We start from the raw sequence: 23,921 nt of genomic DNA, 5'->3' as shown, positions 1-23,921 counted from the left end.
GGAAGGAAGGAAGGAAGGAAGGAAGGAAGGAAGGAAGGAAGGAAGGAAGGGAAGAAGGAAGGAGGAAGGAAAGGACTGTCCTAATAAAGCATGTCTTCAATCCTAGTAAGTTCGTTAGATGTATCAGGTGAAAAATCCTCATTATGATAAACTGTCAGCACCTTAGCATGCTTCTTACTGGAGACATTTAAACTGTTTTCTTCAATGCAGAGTGAGAATCCTACCCACATCCACACCCCAAGAAGCAGTTTGACATATCAAACTCAAAAATGACCTGAAATAACCATTTGAAATACAAGGCCTCCAGAATTTCCAAGCAAGGACTATAGTCAATTTCTTTTTTTTTTTTTTTAAAGATTTTATTTATTTATTTGAGAGAGAGATAGAGAGCACAAGTAGGCAGAGAGGCAGGCAGAGGGAGAGGGAGAAGCAGACTCTCCACTGAGCAGGGAGCCCGACGTGGGCCTCGATCCCAGGACCCTGGGATCATGACCTGAGCCGAAAGCAGCCGCTTAACCGACTGAGCCACCCAGGTGCCCCAAGTCAATTTCTAACTAAAAGTACTTGAGAAGTCACTGACACGACTGGCCACTCCTGGCCCAGCTTGTTTTGACAAAATTCTCAGGAGGAAAAAAGTTATACAACATATAAATATACCTATCTATATGTAAGGAACCATATAAAACATATGTATATTTTATATCTAATATGTAATATACATATAAAATATCATTTTATAGTGTATATATATATATATATATATATATATATCCAGGAGGATTTTAATAATAGTCTTCTATTGAGGCAGATAATAATGAAAGTAAACCCTGCCCTCAATACTAGACCGTGTGATTAGGAAAGTTCAAAAGGGACAAATAAACTAAAATACTGCATAGCTCCCTATCATACAAAACCTCCTTCTGATAGTAACATGCTGATTATACTAGGACTTCAGTATCACAAATCACAAATGCTTCCATTGACACTAACTAATTATTCCTCAGTTGATCTTCTCAAACACCGAGTGAGATAAAGCAGGGTATACACTATTACACCTATTTTACACCCAAGGAACCTAAAGATGTAAACATACAGTGACTGTTGCAGAAAGTGACAGATCTCCAGGACAGGTGGAGCCAAGAGTCTCCTGACCTCCTGCCCACTGCGCTTTCAACACCATCATGCTGTCTTATTCCCCAGAGTACAACAAAATCCGAGCAGCAGAAGGGACAGGGGAAGCCACACTTTCCCAGTCTGATGGGCCTTCAGAAACAGAAATTGAACCAAGGGAACCCCCATCATTAAATTCAGCTGTACCCACACCCACATCCTTTGGTCTCTTTTCTCAATTTCAGCTCAGACGCTTCTGTCTTTTCTTTCTTTTTCTAGAGACACATTTGGAGATGAAACCATTCATAACTGCCCATCCACAGACACTTTGTGGCAGCATAATTGACAATGAGTCTGCTGCAAAAAAATGAAAATGCTGTTTTAATAACCTTGGCCTAAAATACATTCTGTTGTATGCCTCAAAGGGTTTCAATAAAAAGTCAACCTGTAGAGACATATTTTCTTGGCTTAAACAACAATCCAAAGCATATAAATGTAGTCCAACTATAATGACATATTTATAGGCCAATAAAGCTTACACTGCAGCTTTCATACTTCACTTAAAGGAACTCTGTAAGAAGCAGTGTTATATAAAATAATTTGATTTTTTCCCCCAAACTATAGCCCAAGGAATAAAAAATGCAAGTTTGCTATGTTTAACTGATAGTGTTTATATTCCTTAGTTGCTAAAAATTTTGTAAAATGAAATAATTCTTCATTTGATGACTTCCAACTGTCATACCAAATATGGGTCTCAAGTCCACTTTATTACAAAAGCTAAGTACTGTAATTCTAAAGACAAAAATAAATAACTAGAAGCTTGGTAGTGAATGATTTAATCAACCCGATTCTTCTGGAAAAACAGGTTCCTGTGTTCGTTATGCTTATGAATAATACATTCCTCAACCCTCCTATTTTAACATAGCTCGTTTCTCTCTTTTTTTTCTTTTCCTATAAACTTCAGTATGAAACAGTCTGAGAGAAGGTAAAATATCTCACCGAGTAAAGTCACAATTTGAATTGGTTTCATAGTGAACTTTCTTTCTTTGAAAAGGACAAAGAGGAGGAAAGGGGACGAAGTCATTCTAACACATCTCAGGAGTGTTTTTGAAGATTATTGGTTTTCCTACTACCTAGATGTGTCATTTTCGTCACCAGTCATTTTGAATCTTAAACGAAAACTGCACAGATTTGTAAAAAGCAAACATGATACCCACAAATATTGTCCTTGAAGGGGCAGGGGATAAAAAACATAAGAGCTGTGTTTCGAATCAGAGCAGTTATTGGAAGCTGCCATTTGGGGCAGAGTTTCTCTTTGCGGAGTATTAATTTGTTGGCAGACACACATTTGTGAGAACATTCTTGTTTTTTTACTCTTCAGAGAGAGACAGGAAGTGACACAAACTGGGATTAAAGGGAACTTATTCTACCTAAACATTGAGCAAGAAGAGTTCTTTAATTAGCTTTTAGATGGCAAAATCCCTTCTTTAAGAGTCAACCTAATTATTTTGTTCTTATTGATGTTTTAACGTGATGAAATACTTTGGTTAAAAACATAACGTATTGGAGTTTTATTTTAGCCACAAGAAAGGTGAGATCTTTCCCTTCTTTGCTGACTTCCACCAGAAAAAAAAAAAAAAAGAGGGGGGGTCTTAAATAATCTCAGAGTTCATCTTCTTTCTTTGGTAAGAACAATGAGGAGTTGGAAGTGTTCTACAGAAGGAAAAACCTAATAAGTGTGTGAACTTCCATTAACAATGTGGTATTGGAAGTGGTTTCGGTGTGGCCAAGAGAAAGAGAGATAAGAAAACCACTGTGTAGAAAGAAAAGTACAGACAACAAATATTTTGATGTTGCAGACAGAGAAAGGAAGAGGTTGAAGAGAAAGTTGCTGGGACAGGAATGCGTACAGCAAATGACACCCCCTATCTCCCCAATATAAATCCTAACAATGTAGACTTGTAAACCTTAGATCAGGCAGATAATGGAAACTCATTACATTAAGGAAAGTTTTTGTTTCTCTTTCCACATTATTACAACACAGTGTGCATTCCAATTACAAAAGCTATTTGTCTCAAATTCCCCACAGTTCATACCAACTGAGTAGAATTTCAAGGCCCCAAATACTATCCTTAAAGGGGTATTTTACATTTAAAAAAAAAAAGAAAGAAAGAAAAAGCACATGGTATTTCTTGTTCACCAGAGGAGAGCCTCCCCATCCAATCTCCTGTTGATTATTTTCCCTTCCTCAGCACTAATTGTAGTTCTGTTTCCCAAATGAGATAAAAAAAAAAACACCAAAAACCAAAATCAGAATCACCTGGAAAGTCTTTTATCAGTCCACATTCCTTGGCCTTGCCTCAATCCCACTGAATGAAGAATCTGGGGAAGCTGGATTTAGCAATCAGCATTATATTTAAAATTTCCGTACTGAGTTCAATGAACAGCTAGATTTAAAAACCACTAAGTACTTTGAATATTCACTATAAATCAATTTCTTCTGAAATCAATTATTAAAAAGTAGATCATGGACATTTTTTAGAATTCAGTGAGATCAAACCGTCTAAATCTTTTGATAGAATTAAGAGATTGAATTTCTCTTCAGATTCATTAATAAACTATCAATTTTAAACAGAAAACAACTCTGCTATAAATACTTTTGTTTATATGTGTGACATCAAGCTTAACCATCTACACATCCTTTTGTCCCCCATGGGTTTCCTGTTTAGTTTTTTTATTAGTAACAGTATATTCCATAACTAAAAAAAAAAAAAAAAAATCAAACAAACAAAAAACACGCTTTAATGTTAGGGGAAATACAAGACAACAGCAATACAACTTAGAGCATACATTAGGAAAGTAATACAAAAGATGTATTATTCACCATTATGACATGTCAGAAGACTAGTCACTGTGTGTTCATGAAATTAGGGAGTGTAACAGCATATATAGGAAATACAGTAAAAAAACAATTGGGGGGCTTTAAAATAAAACCACCAGATTAATAATTTTCCCTACGTGTACACATGACAGTCAGGCTGCCATGTCCAAAATATTACCGCCTGACATCTACCAAAATATGACAGGAAACTGTTAGTCGTTGACTCAAATTGCAAGAAAATATTAATAGGATTCCCAAAGCACAGTACAGCTCATCATAAATCAGAATCACACCGAAGACAGTTACGGCTGTTATGCAGTCTCTTTATGCCAATTAAGTAAATAGTCTAGGTTTGTTGTAATAGTTAAATCCTAGGCTGAAAAAAACAGGAAGTTGTCACATTAAGGCATAAAATAGGGCTATGAACATCAGCATTGTGCGAGAATGAAAGAAAAAGATGCCTTAATATGTTAAAAGTGAAGTTCCTCTTTGCCTAAAGAGGAAATAACTAGTCTAACTCAGAGGTCAACAACTTTGGTCTTGAGCAATGCTAGGAGAATAAGTCAGTGAATGCCACAGGGAGATACAAACAGAAGGGGGAGAAAAAAAAAGAAAAGGTCACAAAAAGTCTCTGGAGACGAAAGTGTTAAGTTAAAGCAACAGAATTACTTAGGGAGCCCCTCGCGTACACCAATCATCCCTGTGCTAAACTCTTTATATCTTAAATCTCAGTGACGTGTTAAAGTGCCCATCTTTTTCAGGTGGGGAAACTGAGGCTAGGAGGTTAAACAATTTGCCATTGCTCTCCTGCTCCACATTAAGTAACTCCTCTCTCTTCTTCGCGCTGTTTTCCACCCAATGTAAACAAACACATGAAATTGACATGGTGTTAGTAGATGTCATACTATCTCCTTAGAACAAATATTTAAACTCTTCATTAATTCAGTCTCAGGCACCCTAATGAAGTCTTATGCCTTCACACCAACGGGAAGCTGCCTAAGGTCATGTGTTACATCACCCAGTTCCTGGCATGGGGCTTCCCACGGAGAAGGCCCTGCGATCTGGCAGCCAGCATCCATCCCTTACACACCCAGACAATCTGTCCATACATATTCCCAGGATACTTTGAAGTCAAAGAAATTTTATATCTATATAAAATTATCTATATGACAGGGTTTCCAGAAAGGTCTGTGAACGACAACAACAACAAAGTAGGTTACGTATACGCCCACACATGCGATTTGAAGTACAAATTATATTTACCAAGGTCAGCCTTTTCCTTGAGGACATCTTTGAAGTTGAGTCCACTATTGAGGGTTGACTGCCGGTACTTCAGCAGAGCTTCCTTCTGTCCGTTCCTCCCCAAGGCCGAGGTTTTCACGGAGCCAGCTTGGAGGCCACATCTCCACTTGGAGAAATCAGAGTGTACCCACTTGACCAGGTCTTCAAGCTTCACAATTACCTTTTCAGAAACAGCAATGACTTCATCCTACAAGAGGTGGTCAGGGAAGAACAAAACATTATTGGTGGCTGGGGGGCAAACGATAAATTTTCAACAAAGCCCCTCTGAAATACCATTTGAGTGGTTTAACTTTATGCAAGCAGACAATGGGCTTGTTGGTGACAAAGAATCTTCAATAATTCACTTCAAGGGTTTTTCACTGCTAGCTGTCTAGTTGAAAAATAATGTAGAAGATCTATTTGTTATACGGTAAGAAAGTGCCCCCAAATTGGGCAGTAATTCTGATAGCCATTTTTAATGCTAGGTGCCAAAGCCTACTCTGCCCATCTAACCACTCGCTCGGGTGAAAGCTAATCTTTAGGTGCAGTTAATTGCAAAAGTAAAAAGTGAGAACTAGGTGACTAATGGTTAGCCTGTCTCTATATAAATGGTCTAAGTAAATCTGGGATTCTTGGAACTCTGACTCACCCCCAAATTCCTATGTTTATGGTACATTTTCCCTTGGCTTATACACAAATATTGAATTTAACTTTTGTCTTAAAAATTAAATAAAACTGTGATGTAATCCCAAAAGAAATACTTCATAAATGTTATGTGCTTCCCACTGAAAGAAACTTACACATTCTCATGTTTCTTAAAAACTTTGTAAGTTGAGAAATGAACTGATTTTTTCTTTTAATACATATGGGGCAAGGGGAGAGAGGGTGAGCGAGGAGAAAGCCTTTGAATCTAAGAAAAGTAGTTGAAACTTAAGTTTCTCGTATGGATCATAAATTTGAATTTTAAGCATCTCTAATTGCTTCCAGGAAACAACCAACTTTTCTGACTCAGAATTAATCCGGCAAGATATTTAATAGATATCCATCCATGGAGCAAAGGAGGGCCTCTCTTACCCGAAGATTCTTTGGAAAAGGCTTAAGAAGATCATCTCACTGGGTTTTAAGTTAAATTATTTGAAGCATTTGACATTTCAACTTGAACTGACTTTTTTCATTTCTTTTACTTCACATTTCTGAAGAAAGCTTAGCTGTGAAAACCCCTAAGCTTACAAAATCTTAGAAATATTTTTGACAAACAACAACAGGAAGATGCCTCTAAGCTACTAAACAAAAGGAATTCACAAGTGATTTTGGCTAATTTTGCTGTTAAACATGACTCCTTCCTCCTCCTCCCCCACCTACACACACACACACACACACACACAGTACTGCACATGCTACTCCAAAGCAAACAAAAAAGGGTTTATTAAGATCAGCTTCACACAATAAGAAACCCTGGATTTAGTTTTTAAAATTATTTTAAGGTAGGATCTAAAATTTCACTTTTCCTCATCCAGTTCCAAGCTGCTTCTGAGAACAAAGTTTGTTAGGCAGCAACAAAATAAATACTCTATCAAAAATGAAAAGTAAAACTTTCGTAATGGAATCCATTCTCTTATCATGATTAAATATGAACTTCCACTGAATGGGACCCAAAGTGGAAACTGTTTTTATCCTCTGCTCAAGAAAAAAAAATTCAGTACTTTATAAACAATGGAGCATATTACAAAGTACCATTTCAACGGATGATTTCACTCAGATTCACTACACCATCCTCTTGAAATAAAAGATCTGTCGTTGTCACGCATTTTATAGCTATTACATGGTGATTATTAAATGTCAGAATGAAAATTCAGGCTGGGTATTGTTTCAAAGCATATGGGAACAGCTTCTGGACAGGGCACACCAGAAATCAAGTTTAGAATATGCTGGAAAATAATTAAGTATCATGGTATATAAGTCTCAACATTAGCAAAGATGGAATTTGGCAACAATGTTACCAAATATGGTTCCTTAGATGAGACCAGTTTGGAGATGAGTGTTATTTTCGAATAGCTCTATGATCAAATGATTATCATTTCAATTACCAGTTGCTTCAGATCTTTTCCAAGAAATGGTATGACTAGCCCTGGCTGGCTTACAGCGCCCGCCAAACAAATAGTTTATTAACCAAGAGAAAATACAATCCTTATGATGTCATTGATGAACAAACCCATCCTTCAAGATTCAGTCTATAGATTTTGTCCTCCCTCCTTTTCTCTCTCTCAGAAGCAGACTTCATGAATATACATCCGTACATGAAAACAAATGCAGGGTTTCACATAAACTCGCATAAGCCATAAACCCAAGTTTGGATGAATTGTGCAACCACCAGTGTTTTACTGTGGATTCACAGAGAAACTGGCCTTGCAACATTGTCAAATGCCAGGATTTAGAAGGAAATCTGATAAGCGGAGGAGGGGAAGCAACAAACCAACCCAAAAAACAAAACAGCCAACATATATATAGAAAATGTCTCAGGAAACATTGCTTTGTACACACAATGGCATAAATCACATGTTCATATTTACTATTCTGAGCAAGCGTTGACTAAAGTTCCTAATACTTGCCGTTCCTGGGCAAGCTTCTATGTCTAAGAAAAGAATTACAATAAGCTCATCTCATGATTACATTAGCTCTCTGCAAACCAAGAATTAGCACTGGATAAATATTGCTGATTTACTCTACTACAACACAAAAGGAACACAAAGAAATACACTTTGTTATTCTCGTAATGTACCTTGGCTTTTCAATTAACCCAGCTCCCTAGCAATATTTATGGAGGTTGTGTTGAGAGGCTATGGAAGTCCAGATCCCCTTTTGCCACTGTTTTAAGTGGCTTGTTTCTGTAGTTTGGATTTTGTGTCTACCTCTGTATAAAAACAGCTCATGCCATCCCGGAACCCTCTCTGTCAGAGGAAAGTATCTAGCTATGAAGTCACAAATTAGCCTGTGTATTGCTGGTCTCCCCACGTGTTCTAAAAATTGGGAAACTTCACACAAGGTCTCTAGACTTCTGTCTTTTCATTAAATAAAATAAAAACAAAATAGTAAAATAAAATAAGATAAAATAAAATAAAAAAGAGGTATCTGCCAATAAACAAAACAGAAACAAAAACAGTTGAAAGTGGTTGCTTTCTTTAGATAAGATGGGAGATATCTAGTTTACGGGTGACCCATCACTCCCTACTACTGCCTTATAGTCAGTCGATGTTTCCCTCACCTGCCTGGCCCCGTGGGGCTGCTGGCCAGCAGGTAAACATGCACACCCTGATTTGGTCCACCTCCTTCACGTTATTGACGAGCACAGTGAGGTCCAATGACATAGCCTCGTACCACCTTCTGATAGAACCGGGGCATGCCTCCAGGTTTCCTATCTGCCAACATAGCATTCATTCTGGACTCTGAAGCCTTTGCCTGGGTTCGAATCCCAGGCCTGCAATTTACACTGTGAAGCACAGGGAAACTTCTTTAAGCTCCCTGTGCTTCCATTTTATTTAATGTATTTTTTTAAAAAAAGGACAATAAGACTACCTCTTATGGTAATTGTGAGGATTAAATGGGCTAACATAAATGAAGTGGGATGTCAGAGTTAGCAACACGTTGTCATGAGTCCTCCGCTCTGATGTTTTCCAAAGTTGTACCATGCAGAGATGAGTGTAGATGGTTCATGGGTAAACTTTTTTTTTTTTTTAAAAGTTACTCATTGCTTATTTATTTTTGTGGTTACTTTCCATTTATGGGAAAGTGGTACTGGTTTTCCATTTATAGGAGATTTAGAAAGTTTCCTCTTTAAATAAATTTAAGTTAAAAAAATAGGCCAATTTGAACAAAACCATTAAGTAAACACAGGACATGTGGGTATGGCCAAAAAAAAAAAAAAAAAGATAAAAGACAAGATGCTATGAAAATGACTGAAATTTGGGACAGTGTATTATGTCAGTGGTTCTCAAAGTGTAGTCCAGGAACCCTGGGGAATCCCCAAGATTAGTTCAGGTGGTCCATAGAAGCAAAACAAAGATCATAATAATACTAAGACATTATTTGCTTTTTTCAGTCTTATTTTCTTTCAAGTGTATAGTGGGGTTTTCCAGACACTATATGACATATGGTAAGGCAGGAGAGTAAATGCAGAAGCAGATATGAGAACCCAGCTGTCTCTATTAAGCTAGACAGTCAAGAGCTTATAAAAATGGAAAACAATGCTACTGTTTTTACTGATTTTTTTTTTCAAAATATGGTTAATTTTGATAAAAATGTAGCACTTATATAATGGGTTTATATGGCTATTTTCATTTTTTAAATTAACTTACAGTAAAATCTCCTGTTTTGATGTACAGTTCTATGAGTTTTAACACATGGCAACCACTGATATGTTCTTGCTATCGAGTTCTCTTTTCCAAATGTCATATAAATTGAATCATACCATCTGAAATCTTCTGAGACTGTTTCTTTCACTCAGCGTAACGCCTCTGAGACACATCCATGTTGCTGCATGTATCAAAAGCTTGTTCCTTTTCGCAGCTGCGTACTACCTCCCTTGACATGGAAGTGTCACAAGATTGTTTCTCCATTCACCCACTGAGGGACACTGGCTTGTTTTCAACTTTGGGGACTCCAAATAGAGCTGCTGTAAACATTCACATCAAGCTTCTTCTGTGAACAGACATTTTCAATTCTCTAGAACAAAAACTCAGAAGAGGGACTGCTGGGTAAGCGTCTACCTAATTTTGCAGAGACCGTTTCCCAGAGTGGCTGTATCATTTTGCACTCCCACCAGCAAGGGAGGAGAGTTCCAGTTGTTTCTCTTCCTTGCCAGTACTTGATACGGTTTTTGTTTATTAACTTATTATTGCCACTCTAATATGTATGGAGTGGCTTCTCATCATGTTTTAAATTTTCATTTCCCTAACGGCTAATGATGTTGAACATCTTTTCAGGTGTTACTTTTTCATCCGTATATCCTTTTTGGTGAAGCACATGTTGAAGTCTATGGCTCATTTCTCAAATTGGGCTGTTTGTTTTCTTACCATTGAGTTTTGAGAGTTCTTGTATCTACCGAATACAGGTCTTTTGTCAGATACGGGATTTGGAAATATTTTCTCCCGTCCTGTGGCTGTCTTTTCATTCTCTTAACAGTGTCTTCAATAAAACAAAAGTTTTCAATTTTTGATCAAGTCCAGTTTGATCAGTTTTTTTCTCCTTTCAATTGTGGCTTTACTCTTTTGCACCTGTGAGTTCTTTGCCTAATGCCATGTCATAAGCACTTTCTCCTATGTTTCCTGCCCAAAGCTGTGTAGCTTTACATTTAGAAGTATGATCCATTTTGACTTAATCTTGTATGAGGTCTGTGAGATTCAGCTCGACATCCATTTTTTTCTACATGTGGATGTCATATTGTTTTTATTTTTAAATGAGTTACCAAGTACTTTAGATTATTTTTCAGTTTTAATTTATAATGCAGTAAATATCAATAGATATAACCCATATAAACAAAAGCTCTTTGGCATCCTCAATAATTTGAGTGTAAAGGGTCTTGAGTCCAAAAACTTCGAGAACCATTGTATTATATCATGTAACCAAGACCTTTTCTTTCTTTTTTTTTAATTTTTTAATTTTTTTTTAAAGATTTTATTTATTTATTTGACACAGAGAGAGATAGCGAGAGCAGTAACACAAGCAGGGGGAGTGGGAGAGGGAGAAGCAGGCTTCTTGCCAAGCAGGGAGCCCGATGTGGGACTCGATCCCAGGACCCTGGGATCATGACCTGAGCCGAAGGCAGACGCTTAACGACTGAGCCACCCAGGCGCCCAACCAAGACCTTTTCTTATTTTTCATTTTCTTTGACCTCTTAGTGGCATTTGATAACGAACAACCCGATCTTTGACAAAACTCTCGTCCTTATTAAGAATTATGAAGCGTCTGAGATTTTACTCTCCTTCCAAACTTACAAGTTGGCCTGCCACAATTCTACGGATGGTGGCAGAGGACACAAGACTCCTGGTCAGAGACAAAGAACGGTTTATTGTTCACAGCAACAGCTGCAGTCAAAGTATCATGTTCGTGTTGTTTCTTCAATACCTAATTCCCAAAATGAGATGCAAAGAGGGCGAGCTGACATGTGCACGTGAAGTGGGGTGCATTATAGGAGCAGGACCCTGAGTGCAGGGAACCCAAATCTTTAATACTGGTCAATAATCACGCCTGCCCTTTGTTCTGGAGAAAGAAACTTGCTCTGTCTTCCAAAGCTGTTCACTAGATAAGCATCCTTATCCCCACCATTTCCCCGCCTTCCCTTATAGCCAGGTGCAGCCACGTGACCAAGTTCTTACCAAAAAAAATATGAGTATTAGTGACATGTGCCACTACCAGGTCATGGCCTTAAAGGGAATGGAAACGCCTTTGGACAATACACATGAGGACAAATCTCTCAGGAGAAAAAGACAGAAGGAGCTGGGTGTCTAGGCAACCTCATGGTGCAGAGCCACCTTACTAGGCCTGAACCATCTACCTGTAGGCTGTGACACAAGAGAGATTTTGAACTCCCGACTTATCCAAGCAATTTTAATTCTGGGTCTCTCTGACACACAGAAAAACCTCTATCTTTATAAATATATCGTTCCTCAGGAGAGAGAACATGAACACAGCCTTCCTCATAACATACCATGTGGTAACCAGTAACTGATCATTGCTTAGGATAACTATATTCAAGGGCGCCTGCGCGGCTCAGTCAGTTAAGCATCCCACTCTTGATTTCGGCTCAGGTCATGATCTCAGGGTCATGGAATCGAACCCCGCACTGGGCTCCATGCTCAGCACGGAGTCTGCTTGTCTCTCTTCCTCTCCTCCTCCCCCTGCTTGCTCTCTCTCTCTCTCCCTCTCTCTCTCTCAAATAAATAAAATCTTAAAAAAAAGGATAACTATATTCAGCTATGTTAATAAAGCCTAAAGTATCATGAACACATAAACGTAATGTAAAAGGGGTTGACAGAGAGAGGATGGAATGAGAACAGGAAAACACGGCATATTCACCTCAATGTTCCCCAAACATCCTAGATTTTTAAAATGTTCTTTGTAGCAATTGCAATGTGATAAATGTTAGGAACACAAGCATACCAACAGGTGATGTTAGCTAAATAAATAGTGAACCCAAAATAATAGTCCAATTGGTTCCACGAGAGTGGGATATTTTCATCTAGATAGAAACTAAAAATGAAAACAAACACACAAAACCCTGTTAAATGCTAACATTCAGAAAGACCAGTGCAAGCACATCGGCTTGTGCCCTCACCACTGTGGTAGGCAGGTGTGCCCACAGCGTGCAAGGGGAAGACTGCCACCACCGGGCCTGGCTGGGTTGGCCACTCTCACGCTCACGTGGCCGGTCACTCTCCCAGTTAAGACATTGGTGTGTTCCACTAACAGGACACCTACAGAGCGAGTAAAAGGTTTCACTCTACAGGCACGTGGTTGCCGGTCAGAAGTCCAACAAAGTCAGGGCAGAACGGTAACGTGGGTCGACAAGATGGAAGTTTTCACTGGCCAGCCGTGAAATGCGAAAAAGGAAGACAACGCAGCTCCATTTGCTAGATTTCAGGGGCGATCTTTGTACCAGTGTAGGATCCCAGCAAGAAAGAGAATGCTTGTGTAATGATAATCCAAGGAAGATTTCAGAAAGGCACTGATGACAAACGTGTTGGTGGGATGTAAAGGAGCCACAAGAGATAGAGTAAAGGAACTTGGGCTAAGGGCAGGTCAGTTATCATCACTTGTAGGCCTAAGGGTCAAAGCAGGGAGCGAGCGGTTACTAGGATGGAGTAGACCCTTCTCTACCAGTGGTGGTGACTCTTCCTTGGAGGGACACCAAGAGCCTGGAGGAATTGCACAGGAAAGAACAGGGAATCATCACCTGTCTTCACCCTCCTTCCTATCCCCATCCTGGCAGGGCACCTCTCTGGCTGAACCCCACCAGAAACCACAGGGCCAGCAGCTCTGTTCATGGAGTCAAACCAGTGAAACAGAGGGCAGAGAGCATAGAGAAGGGAACAGTTTTTAAAATATTCTCTGTACTGGAGAATGAACTGACCTAGCGGGGCCCCTGCCCACTCTTCCCATTTAAGACTTTGTCCCTCCTCCTTTCATGTGGTGTAATAATATCCATTTTTCCTTAGAAATAAGGATGGCAATAGATGGTAGTAGTTGTTTTTTAATGTACTGAGTAGACAAAATAAAATGATATCAACACTAAGTTGGTCCCTGGACTGGGAATTCCTGTTCTTATTACCTGTGACATAATGGTAAATCTTTATGAGGCACCACTATTTCATGCTGAATTGTGTAATTCCATGTTCTACAGTAAACACCTGCATTGCGGAAACTTTTTAGCGGCAGGTATCCTTGCTTAATCTCTACTTCTTTCGTACTTCCCGAGGAGCCAAGGACTAGGCTGTGCCTAAAGCATACAAAAACTGCTTATCTTAATGGTACACCATCTCTGGATGGTTCCATGTTTGGAGAAACGAAGGGATACTTAGAAAGCACTGGCTCTGGAGTCTGCCTGCCCCAGGTTCAAATGCAGCTCTACTAGGTTTAATGTCCACATTCATCCTGGGAGCATGGCATCATCTTGCCAAGGTCTCATCTAAAAAAAATGGGTTGGGGGGTGGGGTGCCTGGCTGGCTCAGTCAGTGGAGCGTCTGACTTTTGATCTTAGGGTTGTGAGTTCGAGTCCCACGTTGGATGTAGAGATTACTTTAAAAAAAAAACTAACTAAAGAATGGGGGAAAATAAGATTAAAAAAAGATTAAGATTAAAAAAAAACTTGCCTCCTAGGGCAGTAAAGGATGTTGAAGCCATCAGAGTACAATGGTCAGCACAGAGTAGGCACTCAGGAAATAATGGCGATTACTATTACTATATCACATGGCTTTAACTGAAAATGAGGGAGTGAGGGCGAGGGGTATCCATATGCCACTTGTGAGTAGCTGTGTGTATTCCTAACTCTTCTGAATTCTTTGTCAGGGAACAGTGGATAACCCTGTAGCTGCTGGGTACCTCCAAGGGGAAGCTGGGCCAGAAAGCAATTACTAATGTCTGGGCTTCTAAGTCATTCTCCTCAGTCTTTGAGGATAGGGCAGTCGAAAACTCTGAGATGTTTTACTTTACCCAGACACTAATCCACGAATTTGACAGACCTCTTACTTGATCTCTACAAGGACTCTCTGAGGTAGGTGTTCTCAGGCCCATTTTAGAGATAAGAAAACTGAGGTGGAACCAGAAACCAGATTTGGCAGCACCCCCGTCTTGCTGGCAAATTGATCTCTACGGTCCTTTCTCTAGTAAAGCTCCATGCTACTCCCACCCTGGGATAAGGGAACTCTCCCCTAACAGTATCCTGGGGGTTGGGGGAGGAGGGAAGGGTTGGGATTTAAGGTCATTTTGCAACAAAAAGGGATTTGAATTTTTGATTGGTATTGTGTTTTTGTCCTCAAAGTAAGATTATAGGAATTGCCATTCATGTGCTATTTAAAAATGTGAAGAATTTTCTGTCGTCCGAGTGATGAAGATATCCTCTCAAGTATGTGCTAAGGTTTAATTTGACTCCCTGAACATGATGAAATGGATTTGCCATGGAGACTCATTAGTGTATTGGGTTCCAATTTCCCAAGCCAGCCCCTTCTCTTCCAACCTCCTCCCTCCCTCCCCACAGATATTTGGGTGAAGCTTGTGGCTCAATGAACTTTGGAAATCCATCCTGGCACAATTAGAGGGAGTAAGCAAACAGAAGACTGCTCTGAGGTGTGATTTGTCAGATGTAATGCAACCATCCTTCACGGTATAGCCAAAGGCATTTGCGTATCAAACAAGTAATTCAAAATCCTAAATATTTTATGTAGCTAAATACATTTTTAATAGAAGTTAATTTAAAACCTGTTAGGCTGCAGCCTGCTCCCCTGACTAGAAGCCCATCTCTAAAGAAAACCCCAGAAACATCCTCTCATTAATGCCCAGTTTCATATCTTTCCTTTTGGATTGACCATGTATGAGCCTTTTTTCCCTCCCTAAGATTAAAAACAATTTACGCAGAGAGCAAGAAGATGCATCCCAGTGTCCTAGATACTTCCTCTCTAAACAGGCAAGTATCTGATACATACCGAAAGACGTGTTAATGGTTGAGCCTGCCCACCTTCCCTTTGGCCAAATTAATGGGGTCTTCACTCCACAGTCTATTTTTTTTTTTAACTACTTTGAGGTTGCTATGATAAAAACTAGCTTGGCACCTATATTCTTAGCTCTGGCCATTAAAACAAGCAAAAGAAGATAAATGAGTCTAATTCCAGTGTTAAAGTTCAGTTGAAAACATTCTCAACTCCACTTTTTCTCAACAAACAATAACAATAAAACCCAAACACAACCGCCACCCAACACAGACGGTCTAATATGCTGAACGAATCCAAACCATTCCTTTGACATCTCCTGATCTTTTTTCACCCACTTTTACAGGCACGTTACCTTCTGCCCAGGTACACAGTTCAGTGGGGCCTATATTCCATAAAGACCCTAAAAGGAAGAAGAAAACTCTTTGCCCCTGTCGGTAGATGAAAACCATGGTGGACACTGTCTGAATGATGCAGGGCTGCTGGTGATCTGGCGTGGAGTCTTGACATACTACTGTCATTAATGAGAAGAGCAGTCTTCACAGCGTATCACCAAAAGCCTCATGCCTATTTAGAACGCTTTAATGTAGAAACCAAGTAAATCTTCCTGTTTTGTGTAGTCTCTATTTAAACATAAACATATGATTTAGACATGCTCCCTCTTGTTAAACATTTTTTTTTTGCTCTGTTCACTTTGCACAGTTCACATTATTATCCTTACATGTACAATGGCGGTGGAATAATCTGAAACCCACAGCTTTATTTAATAATGTAATTATCCTATATTGGATTACTTAAAGGGGCTTTGTATTTTTAAGTTCTGGTTTTCCCTATACTGGTGATATGCTCTGCCATGGTAAATGATTCAGGCTTCCATCAAAAGCTCTAAACTCAGTTTGGAAAAATACTGCGTGTTTTTGAATAAGCCAGGATTAATGCAAGAGCCAGTCTGCAACCACAGTTGGTGACCTTTCTACTCCTGTTCGAAGATCGTGGTGTGCAGGCCGGTGCAGAGGACAGACCCAAGCAACTCCAACGGCCTAGTTCCAACTCTGCTGCTGTCCCAGGGACGTTGTACAAACCCCAGAGAATGAAGCCCAAGTTTCCTTCAAGGTAAGCTTTCTGAAAGCAGGGCTGAAAACTTGCACAGCTTTCCATGCCTTCCAATAGCTGGTACACTCCCAAGTGGAGCTTAAAGAATGAGTGAATGAACCAATGGATGGACAGATGAATGGACACATGCATGCTTCTGGGCATTCTGAGAAAACGACTGCAGAAGGGAATACAGAAGGAATCACCAGTGTTATCGTCACGAGAGACTTTGAGCTTTTCCCTAGCTCAACTCAATCTGATCCAGTTAACCTGTATGGACTGTGCTCTGGGCCGAGCCCTGGGCTGAGTACCAGCCACGGAGAGATAAGGATGAATAATAAGACTCTGTGCTGCTCCCTTCCGAAATGCATGGTGCCCACGGCCTCTTGTTCGCACTTAGGAAATGAAGGCTACTCTCTTTTCAGTCCTTTGCCAGAGAATCCATTCACTCTTCCCTTCTTCGATGTTCTGAGCATCTACTCTGAGCTGTGCTAGGTACTAGAACAGCTGGGGAAGAAGCCCCTGACTCATGGAGGCCAGTCTAGGGGGGTGGGTAGATGGTAAACGGTAGCCCTCAGCTAAATATGATTTATATAATGAGAAATTGTCATAAGTGATTTCATTCATTCAACAAATATTTAATGAGCACCAACTATATGTCAGTCTGAAATAAAACAGACAAAATTCCCTACCTTCCTGAGGCCTACTGTCATTAAGTGTCATGTGTAGTGTATGGTGTGAGGTGTGTGTATTAGAAGAGAGAGGAGTGGGGCAGTCTAAGAGCCAGATAGTAAAAAAATTGGAAGCAAAAGAACTAGAAGAGGCAATAATGGAAGACCAGGGGTGGAACTGGGGATGATTTCAAATCGAGTGGTTGGGGAGGTCTCTCTGCTAAGACCCTAAGGAACAGAAGGAGCTAGCAAGGTCAGGAGGGGAGGAAAGGATGGGGGGAGAACATAGGACATTTCATGCAGAGAAAACAGGATACACAGGCACTGGGAGGAGCATGGTGCAAAGTCAAACTCAAGGTTAAACACACACACAGACTCACACAGACACACAGACACACACACACACCATGGTGCATGCCTTATAGCTGATGCATGCTTCTAAATTTGAATCCACACTCCTTTGTTCTAAATTTCCAGTAGGTTTAGCATGGAGGCTACCCAATAAATCAACTTCCATTGTTAAAAATTGACTAAAATTTGGGGCACCTGGGTGGCTCAGTTGGTTAAGCGACTGCCTTTGGCTCAGGTCATGATCCTGGAGTCGCGGGATCGAGTCCTGCATCGGGCTCCCTGCTCGGCAGGGAGTCTGCTTCTCCCTCTGACCCTCCCCCCTCTCATGTGCTCTCTCTCTCTCTTTCATTCTCTCTCTCAAATAAATAAATGAAATCTTTAAAAAAAAATTTGACTAAAATTTGCTTATTGTCATTTTTTCCTCAAACCTTTAATGCCTACTTATGTATGTTTTGAACACTTGGTAGAAAACCAAGTTGCATCTTCCCAGAAAGAGAAATAGATACGTTTTCCCATGAAATAACCGATTTTCACAGAATTTACAAGGTGGAAGCCCAGCTGCCCTATGACATATGCAGAAGGTTGGTGGGTAGCAAGGACATGCTCATCTCCTGTAGACCCACTTCTCAGAAACACAAACTGGGACAACAATCCCTTTCGTTTGGATGTTTATGTCTTTACACGGACACATACCAACCTGACTTAATGCCCCTCATCAACCACTGTGCATGAAACCTACCTATTTTCTTATACAATAAGGAGACTGTTTAATTACACCAGGTACAGGGGCCTCCTTCCCCTTCTCTCGACAGACTTATCACACCAGACACAATGCCCTTTCCAGCAAAACTCTCCAAATTCATGATCAAGATGTTAGGTTTAAGAAAGACCCAATATGGCTTGTTGACGTGCTCTAAGACTTACAAATCCTTAAAAGATTAAGGCAATCTGCTGTCTACCATGTATGTCTTCTATAATTAAATGCCCAGAAGAGCGAGGAGGTGTTTGGAAGGAATCACCCAGAGAGAATATGCAACAACAAAAGGAGAGAGAGAGGAAAAAAAGAGCTAGATAGGGTAAGAAGAATATCATTCAACCCTCATCAGACTAGCCTTAGGCTACGGTGACTGGTTCCATTGCTTACTGCTAATCTGGCTCCTAACAATGCCCACCTCCCAGTATTCATGCCCTCGGGTAAGCCTCTTGAGTGTGGGTTGCACAGTAGCCAACAAACAGAATTAGGCAAATGGATGTCATTTCTGAGATTAGGTTACAAAAGGACTATGGCTTCTGTCTCACTCGCACCCTGTGAGTGAAGTCAGCCGCCATGTTCGGAACTGGCCCATGGAGAAGCCCATGGGGCATGGCAAGGGACTGAGGGAGGCCCCGGTCACCTGCCAGCAAGGAATGAGACCCTCAGCCCAACAGCCCTCGAGGACTTGTGTCCTGCCAACAGGCAAGTGAGCCACTTGGAAGTAGATTCTACCCCAGTGAGCTTTGAGATGACCGTAGCTCAGGCGGGCACTGTGATTACAACTTTGAGAAACCCTGAGTCAGAGCCACCCCAGTAAGCCTTACCTAGACTCTTGACCCACAGAAACACTGAATAATAAATGTTGTCCAAAGACACAAAAATTGGAGGTAACTAACTTGTTATACAACAATAGATAACAATACACTCATCTTTAATATGGGATATATGTACACATTTTTGTGTGATAATGAAATAAAGCCCATGAAAGAAGGTGCTAACTACCAGTTTTGACTCTGCTTGAAAATTAGACTAATTTCTGCTGAGAAGTGGAAAAATGCTTCCTGCCTGCCTAAATCCTGAAACAACTACCTATACAAGAGGCCTTTTCTTTTTTGGGGGACCCACAGAAATTTCCAAGAACACTATTTAATAATATGAGCATATCTTCCTGGATGCAAGGGGCAGAGTAAAAGATAATCTTGCCAAGTAAGGCTAACATTATGTTTTCTCTCCTCCAAGCAACTGAAGGGAAAGGGGCCGATATTACTCATCTCTTTGCCACCCCCACAGGACCCTGGATATACTAATAAATATTGGTTGAATTGAACTGAATAAAAATTTGCAGCCAAAAGACCTATGTTTAAAAATAGAAATGTTTTTCAAGAGCAGTATTGTATTACATCCTTAGCTACCAGAGAAGAAGCCCAAGCCTTGTCTCTCTTTTCCTCCTCCCACCTTTTCCAGATTCATCTTTGGAAGGCCCTTGGTACAGCTGACCAGTCAGAATTGTGTTGCCTATAAGCACAGTCTGCAGGCCCTGTAGACACACAATCCTCCAATCCTCATGGCCAGGATCAAGATGTGGCTTCTCTTTGCTTAAAAAGAGAAACAAACAAACAAACAAAAAGGGCAGAAAACAGCCTTTTAAAAATTAAGGCCAAAAAAAAAAAAAAAAAATTAAGGCAACTGAGATATCTCAATATTCTGACATGCTGAGAATGTTTTCACTCCACTGCTTCGAGGGGTCACTTAAGGAATTTGGGGGGTCAGGAGTGATTTGAACACCTGCTTGGCTGTCTATTGAATTACTGATCTATAACATCAAAAATGTGGAGTGAGAAACAGGACCTATAGGTGGGAAGAAAAAAGAAAAACAGAGCCTGCTGATAATTTTAAAAGATACCACCGTTTATGTGATTCATACAATTTGCATTAGGAGAAACATCTTCAGCCTTTTTACTAGATCCTTCTTTTTGCCTGCCCAGATAGTTGAGGATGCATATTTTACAACCCAATGCATTGTTGCTGAACACACATTCAGCTCCCAGGAGCACAAACATAATTAGACTATTATGGAGAATATTCACAAGAAACAGAATGGAACAGATTATTTCACTTAAGACACACAGAACTCAATTATTTTCTGTATTTATAACCCATGTACACTTGAGTTTGGAATAATTTGGGGAGGAGACAGAGTACTAGAGCAGTGTTTTCATCTGAATTCAGTAATCTGATATACACTGTGGGATTAACCCAAAGCAAAAGGATTTAATGGCCCAGCAGGCAGTCTCTATTTTGAAGATCCTATGTCTGAGATGCCCCAGCCATTTTGGCTGGGACCCCTTCCCTTCCTTTTGCATCCCTTTGCTGGTGCTTTTTTGCTTTTTAAAAGAACCTGCCCTCGCACATCTTAAAGATGTGTGTGAAATACACTCCCTCCCACCACCACCAGCACTACCACAAGAAGAGGAGGGAGAGGAGGTGTCTAGGGGGGAAACATGTTTTTAAATTGCGGGTGTGGGGGGTAAGAATAGGAAATAGGAGAGGCTTTTTTTTAAACGGAGGGAAGGTGAGAGTATCTGAAATAAATTTAATGTTGTGCACATTCGGCAGGTCAACACCAGTTTCGCAGAGGTTGCCTCAAGAAGGGGGCGGAACCTGAGAAGCAGCAGGTTTGAACGTTCTTTGGCATACCAAGATGGAACATCTGGAATGCAGATTTTGTCTCTTGACACCATCATTCCCCCATCTCATCCCAGTTTGTTGTGGCTGATGGGAGAGACGCCCCCTCAATGTCCTTTAAGATCTAAATGGTACAGAACAGAACGGAGACCTGACCAGAAACCTCAAACATGGATCAAAATCTCTGCGCCTAAACAGAAAAGTCTCAGGACAGATGGGAAGCCAGGAAGTTTCGCTCTATTCAAATTGATAGTTTTTTTAGTTAGCATTTTTCAAATAATAGTTAGTAGTCCAACGGCTTAACCAATACATTACTTATTAACGAGCTATTAACAGTCTAGCATCATGACAGACCTCATTGAGACAATACGTTATGATTTGGCCCCTGACCAGGAAGGGCAGGATCGATAACGAGCATCTGCTAAAGGCCTAGGAGAAGCCAGGCCATGGTTTGGTGCTCTGTGCCCATATAAATTTCATTTGATATTCACAGCCCTGTAAGAGGAACCCATTTTACAGGTAAGGAAACTGAGATCCCAAAGAGATTAAGTAAGTAGACCAAGATGACAACCAGCTACTAACTGGCAGAGTAAGTATGCACATTTGGTTTTCTCAAGCTTCTAGACTAAGAGTTTCTATTCCAACCAGAAAGACAAAATGCACATGTGAAATTATTAATCAGCACTGGCCTTCAGATTCAAGTGAAGACTGACCTGCTAGACCCCCTAAACTCTGGCCTCGGTCTACCTTATTTTCCACTAAATCCCTGCCCTCTTGCCCAGTGTAGACCATATCCAATATTGCTATGTCCTTCCTTCCTATCTATGTCCTTCCTATGGCTTCTTCTGTCAAGGGTTTCCCCCTCTGTCCAACTCATTCCTCAAAAAGCTCATCCAAGAGAGTCCTAGTTATTTTCAAGGGCCTGCTCCCAAGCTTCCTGTCTCCAGGATACCTTCAGCATGACTCCAGGCCACTTTCCTACTCGCACACGCTTCTTTCCACAGCTCAAGTCCTGTACCCGCAGGCCTCTGGAACTCTGGCTAGAGAGAAGGGTGAGGGCTCTGTCTACCTGGCTTTCCCCTTCTCACTTCTTTGCTGCCCCTTTAGGACCAATAAGTTCCTTTTGCTTTATCCACAGAAAATGGGCCAAATATAAGAATGGTTTCATCCAAAGCTTTGCTCTAGAGAGTGCAAGGTGGCAGCCAGGGTTGGGGGAGAGGTTGGGGGGAAACATCCAGACTGAAGATATGTTTTGTTTGGCCCAGTGTTTTTTTTTTGAAAGTTGGACCAAAGTGCCAACTACATTCACACAAAAGTCTAGATTTCTGACATGTCTCTTGAAAAATGGAAAGACCTGGCAATATGAAATGACATTCCTGCCCAGTAATGATCAGCAGGATGTGAGTAACGACATTTGAGTGAGTTGCACGTCCCCAGTTCCCTCAAGCATCATATTTTCTTCCAGACCTGGCTCACTCCACTTGATGTCACCTGCCGGGCCCAGTGGGCACTTAAGCACGTGCATGGGCTCTGGGTCCCTTTCTCCCCTACATGGTGGAAGACATCATGGAGGAGGTGGCATTTGAGCAGGGCCTTGAAAGAGGGATCCAGCTGTTGAGAGGTTTTACTTCACAGAGGAATATCTTGGTGAATTCTAGACCCCTTTGCTCATACTGCCTGTGTTTCCTCCACTTGTCAGCAGGACGGCGCGATGTTTTTGCCATCTGTGTTTTGGAATCACAAGAGCTCACGTTCCCATTCAGTCTCTGTCATTCACCTGGTGAAGGAATTTAGAAACCTCGACAAGTCGCCTAACTTCTCAGATGGCCCTCCCGCAAAATGGGGATGACACTAGAACCTACCTCATGGTATTACTATTGTAAGGAGTAAATAAAAGCTCACGCGAAGCTGTAAGCATCTAGTTTTACTACTACCTTTATTAATATCAATTTAGTCCCAGGCCAGATAGTAAATATTTTTGGCTCTGTGTATCACACAGTCTCTGTCACACGACTCAACTCTGCCACTGCAGTGTGAAAGCTGCCAGAAACCATTTGTCAACAACTGGGTGCGGCTGTGTGCCAATAAAACTTTATTTACAAAACAGGCAGCTGGCCAGAGTTGACCAGTGGGCCTTTGTTTACTGACCCCCTGTTTTCAACATCCCCACAGCCGCCCAATGTAAATCACCTCTGAAGATGCCATCTAGGTGTCTCGATGACATCGAGAACAGTAGGTGCCTCCAGTGGGCGGCATGGGCATCTCTAACCTGTTTACCGAGATTAGGCTCCGCCCAGAAATCATCCTGTAGGGACACTGCTCCCACCTCCACATCTTGGAAAGAAACCTCTTCCCAACCTTCATCAGAATCTCACTGGACCTGAGTTCAAATGTTGTTTCTTTCAAAATGCCTTCACCGAGCTTCCCAACAAGATCAGGCACTCCTGTCAGAGGTCCCTGTATTTTTACTCCATCACATTGACTGTGCCACACGATGACCCATTACTTGTGACAGTTTGATTAATTATGCACTCCCCACCTGACTGGCAGCTTCCTGAAGGCAGGATCTGCCTGGTTCCCCACCTCTGTCTCTCCAGGGCCCCATGCTGGCCTGCACACAGAAGGCGTTCGAGGGGGGCTGAGGCTGAGTCTCCTCTCCTGTGCAGTGTGTGAGAGGCACCACATGCCTGCCTTGGGGGGGTGTGGGATTTAAGGAGTCCTTTTAAACTTTTTATTCCTCAAGTGCACAGTATGATGACTGAGTCATCTGTGTATCAGTCAACCGCCAATTGGACTGCACATTCCTAGAGAGCAGGACAGAAGCTTCCAAGCGCCATATGCTGAACAAATAAATGAAGGACTAAAGAAACAATATTCATGAAGGCTCAATTAGGGAATAG

General features: G+C 41.0%; 1 protein-coding gene across 3 annotated transcripts in view; it reads right to left on the bottom strand.

The window, feature by feature from the left end:
- Window positions 1-23,921, bottom strand: part of LOC118019569 (AT-rich interactive domain-containing protein 5B) — a 179,538-nt gene that overhangs the window by 143,645 nt on the left and 11,972 nt on the right. For all 3 annotated transcript variants that reach the window (XM_035018913.1, XM_035018920.1, XM_035018930.1), the window contains exon 3: window positions 5,255-5,480. In XM_035018913.1, coding sequence (XP_034874804.1) covers window positions 5,255-5,480 — 226 coding nt within the window. The remainder of the gene's footprint in view (window positions 1-5,254; window positions 5,481-23,921) is intronic.

Source organism: Mirounga leonina, unplaced genomic scaffold, assembly GCF_011800145.1.
Source record: "Mirounga leonina isolate KUSES-001 unplaced genomic scaffold, KU_Mleo_1.0 Mir_108, whole genome shotgun sequence".
In the NCBI taxonomy this organism is placed as follows: Eukaryota; Metazoa; Chordata; class Mammalia; order Carnivora; family Phocidae; genus Mirounga; species Mirounga leonina.
This window is presented reverse-complemented; position numbering and strand designations above follow the sequence as displayed.